Source organism: Plodia interpunctella, chromosome 16 (genome assembly GCF_027563975.2).
Source record: "Plodia interpunctella isolate USDA-ARS_2022_Savannah chromosome 16, ilPloInte3.2, whole genome shotgun sequence".
NCBI classification, from domain to species: Eukaryota; Metazoa; Arthropoda; class Insecta; order Lepidoptera; family Pyralidae; genus Plodia; species Plodia interpunctella.
The window spans coordinates 8,641,611-8,655,609 of NC_071309.1; the positions used below are offsets into that span (position 1 = coordinate 8,641,611).

The 13,999-nt window shown below is 35.8% G+C and overlaps 3 protein-coding genes across 3 annotated transcripts in view; 1 reads left to right on the forward strand and 2 right to left on the reverse strand.

The window, feature by feature from the left end:
- ds (dachsous) overlaps positions 1-5,320 on the reverse strand; it is a 301,443-nt gene extending 296,123 nt beyond the window's left edge. Inside the window, exon 1 of the mRNA XM_053756979.1 lies at positions 5,052-5,320. The gene's annotated coding sequence lies outside the window, so the exon portion shown is untranslated. The remainder of the gene's footprint in view (positions 1-5,051) is intronic.
- A 1,677-nt stretch (positions 5,321-6,997) lies between these two features.
- On the reverse strand, positions 6,998-11,009 carry LOC128676621 (uncharacterized). Its single transcript, XM_053756819.2, has one exon. It carries the CDS (start codon positions 9,819-9,821, stop codon positions 9,144-9,146), a length of 678 nt encoding a protein of 225 aa, XP_053612794.1. The 5' UTR covers positions 9,822-11,009; the 3' UTR covers positions 6,998-9,143.
- A 1,224-nt stretch (positions 11,010-12,233) lies between these two features.
- On the forward strand, positions 12,234-13,692 carry LOC128676407 (zinc finger protein 699-like). The gene is made up of 2 exons (XM_053756505.2): positions 12,234-12,499; positions 12,633-13,692. Exons 1-2 carry the CDS (start codon positions 12,368-12,370, stop codon positions 13,638-13,640), a joined length of 1,140 nt encoding a protein of 379 aa, XP_053612480.1. The 5' UTR covers positions 12,234-12,367; the 3' UTR covers positions 13,641-13,692.
- The last annotated feature ends 307 nt before the right edge of the window (positions 13,693-13,999 follow it).

Below are 13,999 nucleotides of genomic sequence, written 5' to 3' on the forward strand. Positions count from 1 at the left end.
TTGCTCTCGTCTGATACCAGTGTTAGCAATAAATAATACACCCGAAAAGAAAGAAAAAAGATCAATCCATTTCATGTTATAGATCGTTTGGTCGCAACGTATGCATGTGGCTTAAAAGCCTTCGGGACCCACTGCTTCACACAAACTAAACAAACAGATAGACAAGTGCTCCCTTTGTGCTCTTCGCAGGTAGAAATAAAAAAAAGACGAGCTCATCCGCATAGATAAGAAAAACTGGGGTGTGGAGTTAGTGTTATTTCAAAAACTATTCCGTTTATATGAAACTAACACCCCCGAGACCACCGGATAGTTCTATCTAATTCTAAGTAATATTATAAATGCGAAAGTAAATCTGTTTATTTCTTTATTACATGTTCACGCTCTATCTACTCAAACAATCTTCTTGAAATTTTGCATACATGTAGTTGGAACTATGGAGAAGGACATAGGGTACCTTTCGATCAGGAAAAATAACTGTTTCCGTGGGGAAATCGCGCGGGCGACGCCGCGGGCGAAAACTAATATTATATTTTTTAAATATACTAACGAATATTTCAACTTGCGGCCCGTCCCTGATTCGCTCGAGTAAAGCCATAATCCTAACTAATATTATAAATGCGAAAGTAATTTTGTTTGATTGTTACCTCTTCGCACTCTACTCGTATCATATAATCATAAAATTATATCATTAAATTTTGCACACATATAGTTTGAAATATGGAGAAGGACATAGACAAACATACCTTCCATCCCCGTAAATTAACGAGGACGAAGCCGCGGGCAAAAGCTAGTTTATTAATATGTAAAAATTCACAATTGCCATTAACGACTAAAACTCTGAACAAAACACTAACAAAAAATATTATGACACAGAAATGCACTCTGAAGGATCAGGTAATATATTTTCTCAAAATATATTAGGTTTTGCGTCGTACATTTAATTAATATATTTTCCTGCTCAACAAATAAATTTGCAGTCGGAATAAATGTTATCTGTGCCATCTCAATCGTTTAATAAGGTCTTTTTGTTGAAACGTAATACCTACTTCTTAACATTTAAAACAGTTTTCTTATTTGTATTTCGTCCAATTTTGAATTAATTATAATACAAATGATAGTCTAACATGGTAACAATTAGCTTGTATTGACAAAAATAATTTATATAAACTAGACGTTGCCCTCCAGTTTCGTCCGCGGTGGCGTTCGATTACTATTATATCGCTTCTAGATTCCAACAAACTCTGCCCAAGCGGTTTAGCCGGGAAAGCGAGACAGACAGACTTTTAACATTATAGTACGGACATGGATAACATAAAGAAATGATAAAAGACCACAACTATTACAATCCTCTGCATAGAAGTTGAACCAAAATGGCGACCGTCAGCGCAGGTTTAATTAGAGATAAAACTGTTATTTATTTATTATATTTCGTGGTTAACTGCGAAATCCAAAATACTCATTTATTTTTTCATAAATAATAACCACTAAAAATCCTTTCTAATACTTACTATAATCTCTAATCAAACTGCGCTGACGGCCGCCATTTTGGTTCAACTTATGTGCCGAGGATTACACTGAAAGTATTTTACCTAACTATATACGGGTGTCATTAGTATTTTATGGTGCTTGTTGTAACATCTTGATTAACAAAAGATAATCGATATTCTATCAAAATTAGAAACGCGGACTCTGAGCTCCTGTGCACTGCAGCTAGGACCACGCTCAACAGAGAGAGAGAATCGATATTTTTTTTGACAATTACAATAAGTATTTTTATATCATTATAATATCACACATTATTTTTTTTTAAACATTTGTCACAAAACATTTTCAACGCAAGAAATTTTTAATTTGCGCGGATTAATATTCCATTAAAATTAATATCCGCAACCATCCGGAGTTTAATTTACAAAAGCGATATAAATAACAAAAATTAATACAGTACATCAAAAGTTATCTATCGTCTTTATCGCGAGAATTTCTAAATCCGCTTTGGACCGGTCGCTTCTGGATTAACGGTGTTTCTGCTAATTTCCGAGGCAAGCGTTAATCAACCTCGAATTAAGATAAACATGGCGGCTACCTACTGGCTAGTTTGGCGGGAAAAAAATTTTTAAAGCGCTTTCTCCACCCCACATTTTTATAAAAAAAATAATTTACCTAATGATGCCACACAAAGAGTTTTAGCAGAAAGTGATTATAGTTCAATAAAGATGTTTTTCTATATATATAAAACTTTTCCGTTACTGACTGACTGAATGACTGACAGACAACGCACTGCCGAAACTACTGGGCGTAGAAAGCTGAAATTTGATGTGTTCCTAGGACAGTGTAGGGGAGCACTAAGAAGGGATTTCCTGAAATTCCCACGGGAAACGGATTTTTACTCACATACGAAGTTGTGGGCAATAGCTAGTACAATATAAAACGTTTGTTTCGTTTGTAACAATAATATTTCGACTGTAAAGACCTTTTCCCAATGCTCGCCAACGGGAAACGGCGAGAACAGACGCGAAAGCTCAATTTAAGTTATTAAGCACATTTATAGCTTTCGATGAAGGAAGTCACCTTTAGTTTTAATCGTTAGATTTGTAGTAAATATAAAAATAACCGGTTTTTGAACTGAAAGCTAATCGTTAAGCTTCTTGCGAAGCTCGCTTCTTGTGTGCAGCTTTTTCAACCGTGAATTCCCACTGTTGGGCAAAGGTAGAGTGAACGTGGGCACATTGTTCACATTACCATTGAATTATATTGATTTTAATGATTATTATATGTCCGCTACTTCATACGCGTACGCGATTTTATTAATATCTCATTTTCTAAGCGGTTTTTTGAGATGAAACTTGAGACAGTTAAGCTCACTGAGCAATATTTATAAGAGTGAAAACTGCATTCAATTTTATTGCATAGTTTCTAATTTATTTAAAAAGTTCAAGAGAAATTCTAAAATATCGTTTTGGCTGTATAAAGACTTCGCAAAACTTTTCAATATATACATTGATTGCAAATAAATATATAATAGGTACATTAGCTAGAACTAAATCTGGGTGTTTTCTATAAATATAATACTGATGTGCGATAAAAATATAATTGACTAGCTTCACAACGCGTAATTATTAAAAAAAAAAAGAAAAAGCGCCATGCCCTATCAGGCTCTTTAATCACAACCTACGGTAATCGCGTAATTTTAAGACTACGTGTTAATCTAAGGTATCAGCTACATCAATACCAAATTTCATAAAAATTGGCCCAGCGGTTTAAGCGTGAAAAAGCATAACATATTCAATAATTTTCGCCTTTTTAACATTAGTGAGATTAGATTGGTTACTCTGTCATCCTATACAAAATCGAACTAGTTGACATACCAAGTGCCGCTCATATAAAAGACATCAACGGTACACTGCTACGACTCTACGTCTCGTCGGCTCTACATAGAGCAATAATAACAACTGTCCTAAAGTAGAGTAGAATAATTGCCGATTTCTCAATAATGTACTTTCTTTTTACAATATACTAAAGGATATAAATATAAATTGTTGATTTCTGGAACTGCATAACATATATTTTTTGACGGATTTTCAATCAGACTCATGTAGTTTTCATAGACACTTGTTACCGGTGAAGGACAACATCGTGAGGAAACCTGCACACTTGTTGATTGTTAACTTGTGTGTGAAATAGAGAAGGCAATGGCAAACCACTCCATTAATAATGCAAAGAAAGTTGTTGTGTGTGTTTCATTCCACGTAATGACCACAACCCTCAGCCATGAGGAATACGACTATGAAGAAGATAATATATAATTTAAGAAAAAAATATATAGATACCTATTTATTCAAACTGTATTTACCAAGATATAAAGTCGAGAAATTTGATATTTATTAACCGTTCTATTTGTAATTTTTAAAACGAATAATTTGAAAGTTGCAAAGATATTTAATAAATTCACTTTGTAGTATTCGAAAATGGTGGATATGTCAAAATTTATCACCGTTCTCATTGTCTATGATTAAAGTAGATTATAAAACATTGCAATTTTAATTAATATACTTGAATTTGCGCGCGAAAATATACGGACAATAAATTCTTCTTTAATGTCGTTTTGCGGAGGTTCTTTTAATATTATTTTAAGTAAATAGGTGGCACTTTTTTGAATAACATATAAGGATAGGTTTATATTAAAATTTCAGTAATTTTGAAAATAAATCAACAAGAACAAATACTTACAAATTACATAAAGAAGCCGTCTGTTTGTAAGAACGCGATAAACTCAAAAACTACCAGACGGATTTTTATACGGTTTTCAACAATGGATAGTGTAATTCCTGAGGAAGGTTTAGGTGTGATTTATTATCGTTTTACCCGAGCAAAGCCGGGTCGGGCCGCTAATTGTATATACGTGTTTATGTTTTTTAAATTGATTTAAATATTTAATCAGTTTTCACAAGTAAAAATTCATTTGAATTGATGTATTTTAATGTGAAAACTGATAGTCTGATCCTCCCAGCTTGTATATATACATTTATTTGCAGAATACCTGTACTAGTGGTTCGAATTCCTACGTAGCTTACCATTGGTGTACATAAAAATCGTTTAGTTGGCCTTTATTACAATTGTAATTTATAATTTCTAATTATTATATGTATGTCCAATTATGGATCTAAATAACTATCACAACCTGGATTCGCCTTTTCTTCAGACCACGTTGCGTTACGTATTATTTTGGTTAAATCGTTCGTGTTCAGTACTTTTACAACACCTACATACATTTTTCGGAATAAATATTTTTACATAACTAGGTACGTACTACACTTATTAGAGATATTAAACGAGTTATATATTAAGATGTTTCTTATGAAACTACTTTTACAGTTAATCGAAATTAATTTTAAAAAAGTGTTATTAAACCCAAGATACAGAAATAACCTCACAGATAAGTATTAGCTATGCGCTTACACGGTCGCGCTTTTATACGACTGTCTCTCAATTCCCGGTTCTTTATCTGCTATTTAAACTCAGAACGTTATACAACTTAAAGACAGACTACAAACCTCCGAAATCCTTTCAACACAACACAATTTCGTTCACAAACATAATCAATTCTCGTTTTATATACAGAAAAAAACACGACGCGTCTTCAAACAGCCACAGTACACGATATCCGACAAAACTTTCAATACACAACACTGCAATCCTTCCACATTGACACTGATTAAAGTAATCAAATCACTTTTCACTGAAAATTTGAGTATGTTAGTGTCGGCAGAGAAATTAAAAGCGCGCGCACGTCCGTCCGCTGCGGCGTCAGCGTAGGCACTACGTATCAAGGAGTAGAAGAGAGGGTGGGGGGAGCTTCGGAAAACAGGTTGTATACTAGCATACCGTTCGAACGCCAAACGCCAATTCTTAGCCGGGGATACTGGGAGGTGACGTTTTTGAAATGCGTCTTGATCTTGGATAAGAATGATAAGGCTGTGTGTATTGTCGGTACTTGGAAGTAGGGAAAGTTGGTGAGGAAATCTGTAAGCTTTCTGATTGTTGAGTTGAGTATGTATTATGGGTATATACTCGTATTTATGCCTGTAGCCTTGCCGCAAGGCACAGTCGTCATGTCAGATGCCTTTACGCGCCTAGATATCCAGTACCATTATGTTAGATCTCTTTTTTCGAATTTACTGCTCGTTCACAAGCTCACTCGTTCATAAGAACATAATTTGCTTGGATTTTCCTAAACTTTTCTTCTTCCTTACGATACTACCATAGTGTCTCCTTCCTATTTAGGTATATGTTGGTGTCGTAGAAGTGAATTTAACACATACGCCGACTTTCATGGCAATGCTAATGGAGTGGATTTCCCATTTACCTTCTCCACTCAACCTGGAAAACCAGCTGCTCTGTCATTACAGTTTTCCAAATTTTAACACTAGGCAATAATCATTTTACTACCCGACCCTAAAATAATAAATCTGTACTCAAGTAGGTACTTAATGTAATTTTACGAGTGATTCATTTTGGAAACGATTCCTTCCTCAAGGAAATTGACGGATTGTAATGACAGCGCGGGCGCAGCGGTCGAAACGCTCTAGGAATCGCGACATCGCGAATTAGTTTGCCGAACTTTGACGGATTCTTCATACCTACATAGCTGCTTTTTCATTGCGATAAATAAAATTTTACTACGTAGTCTATGCACAATTGCATCAACATACCTGTGGAGTTCGGCGATGATGTGTAGAGCTATCCACATCCTTGTGGAGAACTCTACACATCTCATATCATCGCCGTTTTAGTCCCCTAAAAACGCCATAATACCTACATTCATAAAAGTAAAATTTTAAATGTTACAGAATCTTAATACTAACTAATCCCAATTAATATTATAAATGCAAAAGTAAGTTTATTTGTTTGTTACAAGGCACGTACACGGGTAGAAAAATAACCTGGAATAACACATAGGGCACTTTTTATCCCGAAATTCCGCAGCCAGTGTTATAAAATGCGAAAGTAAGTTTGTTTGTTACCTCTTCACGCCTTACCTGCTCAACCAATCTTCATGACCAACCAATTTACGTATTTGAAGTGCGGAAAAGGACATAGGGTATTTTTTGTCCCGAAATTCCCACGGGAGCGAAGCCCCAGGGAGCAGCTAGTTATTTATATAACACCCAAGGTGTTATTGTAGTGGAAGAACACTTATTTGCTTCTAACGCGTATGAAACTGTAACAAATATAGGTAACTAAGTTTCTATTTGAACCTGATTGTCAGTGTTCAAAATATTCCATTCGAAAACCGCTAAGTCCCATGTTTTCCAAGGGCTAGAGCGGCTTTGCATTTCACTTCTCACCATCGAATCGATTCGAAGTGAGACGCAGCGAAACAATCACATTGCAGTGTGGTTGTCTTTGCGTCACAATGACGGCTGCACCTGGACTTAAGTCTACCTAGGTGCAGGTGCAGCCGATCTTACCGTAAGGGAACAATAATTAATATAACATCTATTGTTTTGATACTTTATTGAAATAAATGTACAATACCTTGTTTTTTTTTATTATTAATTTTATAATTTACAACATTAATCAATTTATGACACAAAGATATTGATTTTAATACAACCAACTAAAAAACAAAATATAAATCGAAACATGAATACATTGAACGCCATATGATGTCTTCAATGCATGGAGGTAGTAAGTATTCCGTACAACCAGTACCTACTAATTCCATGCGTTATACCGGTCACATTGAATTGTTAATCAAACTCAACTCTTAAGAAAATCAATTTGAATATGTGAGTGAGACATGATTGCATGTACTTACCTATATGGATTTAAAATTTACCGCCCATTAAGTACATGATCAGAGTCATTTTGTAACGCAAAATCTAATTTGTACGAAAACAAAAAGTTATAAACACAAAAAGTTAAGCCTATGTAAAGGTGACCCCTCAAACTAAACATTTGATCTGAGTATTTCAAAACTATTTGATGAATAATTTTGAAAATTACATAGGATTTTATACCAGTTATACATATAGCTTCTAGTAATCTCAACCCAAAACTGTTTATATTCAAAAGGTATTATATATTGTTGTAAATGTGTTTAAAGTGGCTCCTCAATCCAAATATACATATGTCCCATGGGTACATACAGCAACTGAATCTTAAACCTAAATCTTAAATCTTATTTTTAAGCTCTTCTTACACTGGCATATCCGTGGCTTTACATGTTAACAGATTGGATAGCCCGAATTAATTGAAATTAAGTTATGAAATCGTAATGTTTTCGGAAACTGCAGCTTGGTACAATTATGTTCATTGGAAAGTGAACTTTAAAGAGTTCTCTGTAGATATACTTTACATTGACAAGACAACAGTTGATAGTAGTCTGCTGATTAATTGTCAATGTAAACTATGCCTACATAGGACACATTAAGTCTCACTTTTCAATGTCATCTTGCTGTGTGGGACCAATGCAAATAGGTATTCATCAAAGTTAGACTTTCACTTTACATCACAAAAATAAAATCTAGTAAATGAGAGTTGAGTTCATTAAAAATACAACAACGATTAGACTACCAAAATCACGCAATATTCATGTATGCATAATTATTTGAAACAAAATAACAAATCATACAAAATATGATTTATCACATACATACACTTTACATGGACAACCATTATGAAAGATTATATTAGAGATCCCCCATGACGCTGACACAGTCACACAAAGCCCTGAACTTTGTCAAAAATAAAAATAAAAAACACTTTACATCACTGTCCAATACGCTGGTTTTAAACAAAATTTGATTACATGCAATACAAGCCTATGTGATCTTACTTTTTTTAATTTTATCTCATTAACCCTTCGAGCCTGGAGATAATATAGACAATTGAACAACAATATGATCACAGTCCAATCGGGCATAGAGAACTGAGTAGTTACACCATGGGGAATTGGGGAAAATAAATAAATTGAATAATATAGTTAACCAGCCATAATAATACTAGTTCAGTTACACTACTAATAATAGTAGTGTAATAAGTTAGCTTTAATAATATTATAAGTTAGCATTACCCAAGCACAAAGGAGGGAAATTAAATTACACTACCTGATAATTCACATGCTGACATGGTATGTATGGTTCAATTCCAATTATTATTTATTTATTTAGAATTATTATTTACTACCATCTCGACCCGGCTTCGTTCGGGTACAACCATAATAAAAAGTAGCCTATGTCACTTCTGAAGCTTTCACCTATCTCTGTGCCAATATTTATCAAAATTGGCCCAGTAGTTTTTGAGTTTAATCATTACAGACAAAAAAACAAAAATACAATCTTTCTTTATAATATTAGTATGGATTTATTTAGAACCATATGGTGGTGTTATGTTACATTATTTATGTTATCCCTGGCACCTGCACAAGTATTACATTTATTATTTACTCTTGGGGACACCAATGAGAGCACCAGCTGGGTGATCAGTCCTCACATACTAGCGCCATTTCACAAAAAGTTTATTGATACACAATGCAATGCTTGTTTAGCATTGCATTGTTACACTTGTTATAATCGCATCACATTTACATCATGAAAATGTTTAATTTCATTTCCAAAAAATAAGCCTACAACCATAAACAATTAACTATTCAAATTCAGAGGAATATTAGGCCAGTACACAGGCTTATTCATATCACTTTCATTTATAAAATGAGAATGCAATGACATTTCTAATGTGGAGATTCTCGGCCAACCTTCCCCATATAACTCTTCCCAAGTCCTTTGTCTATCCTCCGCAGTCTCTGCGACAACTTCTTCCACCGCTGCATCAGAATTTTCCTGCATTGCTTTCAATCTTTCTCGTTCTAATCGTGCATCTTCTTTATATTTAGCATTTGCTCGAAGAAACTGAATAAACTCTTCGCTAACCTCAAAATCTTCTCCATCTTCTCCACTGACCTCTGCTTCTTCAACAATGTCCCTCTCATTGACACTCTCAGAATCACTATGCTCTGATTCCCCGGCAACACTATCTCCTCCATGTCTTTTACGTATTATGTCATGTAGCACTTTATTTTCATACTCCAGAGATTTGGCGCGCGCTTTCCAATAAGCAACCTGATGCTTCAGTTGCCAGGTGGCAGGCACTGCGAAGTTCTCCGCCCAGTTGGACATTGGACACCCAGTTTTGACCTGTTTCCTCTTGTCTCTTTTAAAAATATGTTTGTTCAGGTTGTTCTTTTTCTTGCGCTTGTTACGTTTTTTGTGGGGTACCTTATTTATTTTTGACGGACCTGCTTCGAGGGGTTGACTAAACATAATTTTTATCTGTCATTAAATAGGTTCAATTTTATTTTGAGTTTTATTGTTCCTTCCGTCTGTCCTACCATCAATTCAATTTTCCTTGTTGCTTGTTGAATGATCCTTTCCTTCCGTCATTCTGCTGATTCCATTGGTTATTTTACCATTGGTGACAACCGTGACAATGACTGCAATGACTTCATACAAAAAGAGATGACAATGTAGCGGGAGCTAGGTGATTATGCTCGACCGCCACAAAGGGAAGATCTTCCCGCCAGGCTAGGTGTTGCGCCTGGGGAACCGCACGGCTCCGACGGTGTCATGTCGGAGGTTGTATTTATGCTTCCAATCGAAAACGCACTGTCTGCGCGGTCTAGGCTTGTTAGCTGTCCATAGTGAGTCGACCGTTCGACCGTTATGCCATCTGTCCGTAGTGTCCTGGATCACTTGTGTGGCTTGTTATTAGTTGCGTTTGGTCGGCTTTTTACATCTGCGCCGTTGTGCATGTGGCGTGGTAGATGTCGCCACATTACTCCTCCCCAAGACCGAAGGTCTGATGAAGTCTTGACGTGCAGTCTGTGCTTCTCGTGTGTGCCATGTTACTCGATGTCCCAGTGAGTCGGGATGCGTAGGTTGAGCTCGTAGTCTGCGGTGAGTCGAGACTGTCGTGAGCGGAATATGACTTGTTGGCACCGGTCCCTACATGGCTGCCACGCCGGTGAGTGCGCGCGTCCAGACGTGGGCTGCAGGGTGCGTCGGCGTCGATGAAGTCGAAGAGAGTTGCGGGTGCCAGAACCAGGAAGCGCGTTGCGTCGGCTGCGATGGTCCTGTAGATGCCCTTGAAGATGAGTGATGGCTTGCTGCTGCGAGTGACTGTTTGCTGCTGACTTGAGACCAATGAGGGTGCGAGGAGTGATGGTGAAGATTGGAGAGTACGACGTTGGCGATGGCTGCTTCAATCACGTCGGGTGTGATGATGACGAAGGCTGCTTTCAATCACGTCGGGTGACCACTGTAGCGGGAGCTAGGTGATTATGCTCGACCGCCACAAAGGGAAGATCTTCCCGCCAGGCTAGGTGTTGCGCCTGGGGAACCGCACGGCTCCGACGGTGTCATGTCGGAGGTTGTATTTATGCTTCCAATCGAAAACGCACTGTCTGCGCGGTCTAGGCTTGTTAGCTGTCCATAGTGAGTCGACCGTTCGACCGTTATGCCATCTGTCCGTAGTGTCCTGGATCACTTGTGTGGCTTGTTATTAGTTGCGTTTGGTCGGCTTTTTACATCTGCGCCGTTGTGCATGTGGCGTGGTAGATGTCGCCACAACAATAAGCACATCTATTTCTATACGACTTGCTTCTCCCTTATGTCCCAAGAACTGTAAATATGCAATTTCTATTAATATTAATTTTCTCCCCATTTATAATTATATTGGCAAAATTTATACAAAATAATAATATCTACTTATAATTTTTATTTACTTCATCCGTATGTATGTATGTATAATATATTTATATACTTACTTTTATATTTTAGGTTACACACTGAACCGTGTTTCATATATCATTATAACATATTATATTCCGTGTCAATCTCAACAAATCAACAATCAACAAAAGTTTTCAGGAAATCCACCACTAACCTAAGTGTGGGAAATAGGGGGTTTTATAAACGGGATAAACAAGTTGGAATGGCACTTCGTAATTTTTGAAATGATACATAAAATTTAATTAGGTTGGTAAAAGTAAAATATAATAATTAGAAACTGCATCCATATCCCTATGAGAGTGAAATAGGGGTTCCAAGTTGCAGGGTATGGATCAGATGGCGCCATTGGTACAACTAAGGTACACAAACATTGCCAATGGAGGCAAAAAGCGCCAATTTTCAATATTGTTGCAGATTTACGACCAAAAATACCTTCTACGCTATCACCACGATAGCGTTTAAAGGAAAAATAAAGGATTTAGTGGATTATCCTGAAAATAATAAAACTATTTTAGGTCATGTTCTGCATTATTTGGTCAACTGTGGTCATAAACTGATATAAACTTGATTTTGACTGAAGATCTTATCTGTATGAAGTCCATATTTTAATAAGTCTTCACATGAGAAGTGTTACGAACTTTTTTTCGACCGTTTACTGGCTCGAAAATTTTACAGCGTGAGGCGTATCTCCTAGCTTTCGAAGTTTTTTATCTTATGGAAAACGATTTTTCCGCATAATTCAGCACCCGAATATGCTTGTTGTATATTTTCACAAACTAATGCTTACATAATAAACTTTTACTTCTAAAATAAACTTTTTAATGGACATAGCAAAAGGCGGCATACAGTGCTGGCGGGATAATTGTGCAGTAATACGAGTAAACTCCATATTCCATTGCTTTAAAAAATGAAAGGAGTGACAGTGACATTCAGTCAGTCCAGTAAGTGCTACATACGTATAGGTACCACCTACTTAAATAGTAGATAGAAGTCCAGTATCCAATAGGTAGTTTCAGTACTTCATAAATCACTTTACCTTATAAAATAAAATACATAACAATAAAGCTATAAAATAAATAATGGATTACAAAGATCGATGCAGAACATGTATGGCTGCAAATAAAGAAATGCGTCATGTTAATGCCATAATTTCTATCGCCGGTGATGAAGTGAGCTTGGCTGACATTCTGGAAACTTTCTATCAATACAAGGTAAAAGGTTTTTCACATATCTAATCACTAAAGCCTTATCCCAACATTACGACGAGAGCAGGGTGCTGGGGCTAATAATAATAAGTTTTGTACATACTTCGATTATTTTTTATTTATTTTTTTTTTGTTTCAGATACCACCAGATGAAGATTTGTTCCCTCAGAACCTGTGCATCAATTGTGTCCATCAGCTGACCATTACCTATTCTTTCAAAATACTTATTGAATCATCTTCTAAAACTTTAGCAAATCTAGCTAACTGTGTGACTACTGATTCAAATGACGATTTCGAGTACGAATATGAACTTGAGGAAAATAAACAAGAACGCCAAAGAACCAAGTGCATAAAGAAAAAAACAATCCCAAAAGCAAAACCAGACAATGATTTGAAATTCTTGTTTTGTGTGGAATGTAAGGCGGAGTTCCATTCGGTAAAAAGTTTAAAAGACCACTGCTCATCCACACATACAGTCCGATCAACAGTTGGAAGACATTGTGAATATTGTCACGAAAAGTTTGAGGATTTCCGTTGTTTAGTAGTACACAGGAAATTGCATTTACAACCTTACGTCTGTGAGAATTGTTGGGAAGGCTTTTATAGTATTAATGAATTGAACGCTCACTTGTGTACTCCTCATATTGAAACGAAAGATAGGAAATGCCATAAAAATTTGCAACAATGTGATCAATGTGGAAAGTCTTACCCCTCTGGCTATATAAAGATTCATATGAAGACCCACAGTAATGACCGTGCATACAGCTGCAAATTTTGTCCAAAAAAATTCAAAGTTCCCGGTGGGCTTAATTCACACATACTTTGGAACCACAAAAGAACTAGAAATCATAAATGTGAAATATGCAATGCCACCTTCATATCTTCGAGTTCTCGGAGTTCACACATAAGGAAGAATCATTTGAAGGAGAAGAAATATCATTGTGGAAGCTGTGAAAAGAGATTTTTCTCCAAATCAGAGTTAGACAGACATTCGTTAACACACACAGGAGTAAAGAATTTCCATTGCCATTTGTGTGATAAATCATATCAAACCCGATACGGCCTAAATGTCCATTTGAAATCTCACTCACACATGTCAATCAATGATGTTAATACCTCAGATTCATTTAAATATAATAACTTGTAGTTTAAACAATGTTAAATGCCTATTAAATCCTTATTATTATTTATTGTATAATGATATAAAAACGTCTACATTTTCTTGTTTGTGTATCTAAACAGTATTCAGATTAAGAATATTTTGTGATGCGTGTATCTAGCTTGATCTCATTTTATTTTATCTTTCATTCAATTGAAGTAGTTGTGTGAATAAAAAAAATATATAATACTAAAATAGTTTTAATTATTTAAATATACAAAGTGTATGTATTGTATAGGCACAATAATTTATCACTAAAACACAACAAATTGTGACATTCCACATAAGAAAAGTTACTTTATGGCTGGAACTGTTCAAATCCATGGATTTAGTAAGTACTCCGTACA

Bases quoted from the DNA above. Each gene is read 5' to 3' on its own strand.
- LOC128676407 (XM_053756505.2), top strand. From the start codon at position 12,368: ATGGATTACAAAGATCGATGCAGAACATGTATGGCTGCAAATAAAGAA. The intron at 12,500-12,632 runs GTAAAAGGTTTT...TTTTTGTTTCAG, and splicing joins AAACTTTCTATCAATACAAG to ATACCACCAGATGAAGATTT.
- LOC128676621 (XM_053756819.2), bottom strand. From the start codon at position 9,821: ATGTTTAGTCAACCCCTCGAAGCAGGTCCGTCAAAAATAAATAAGGTA.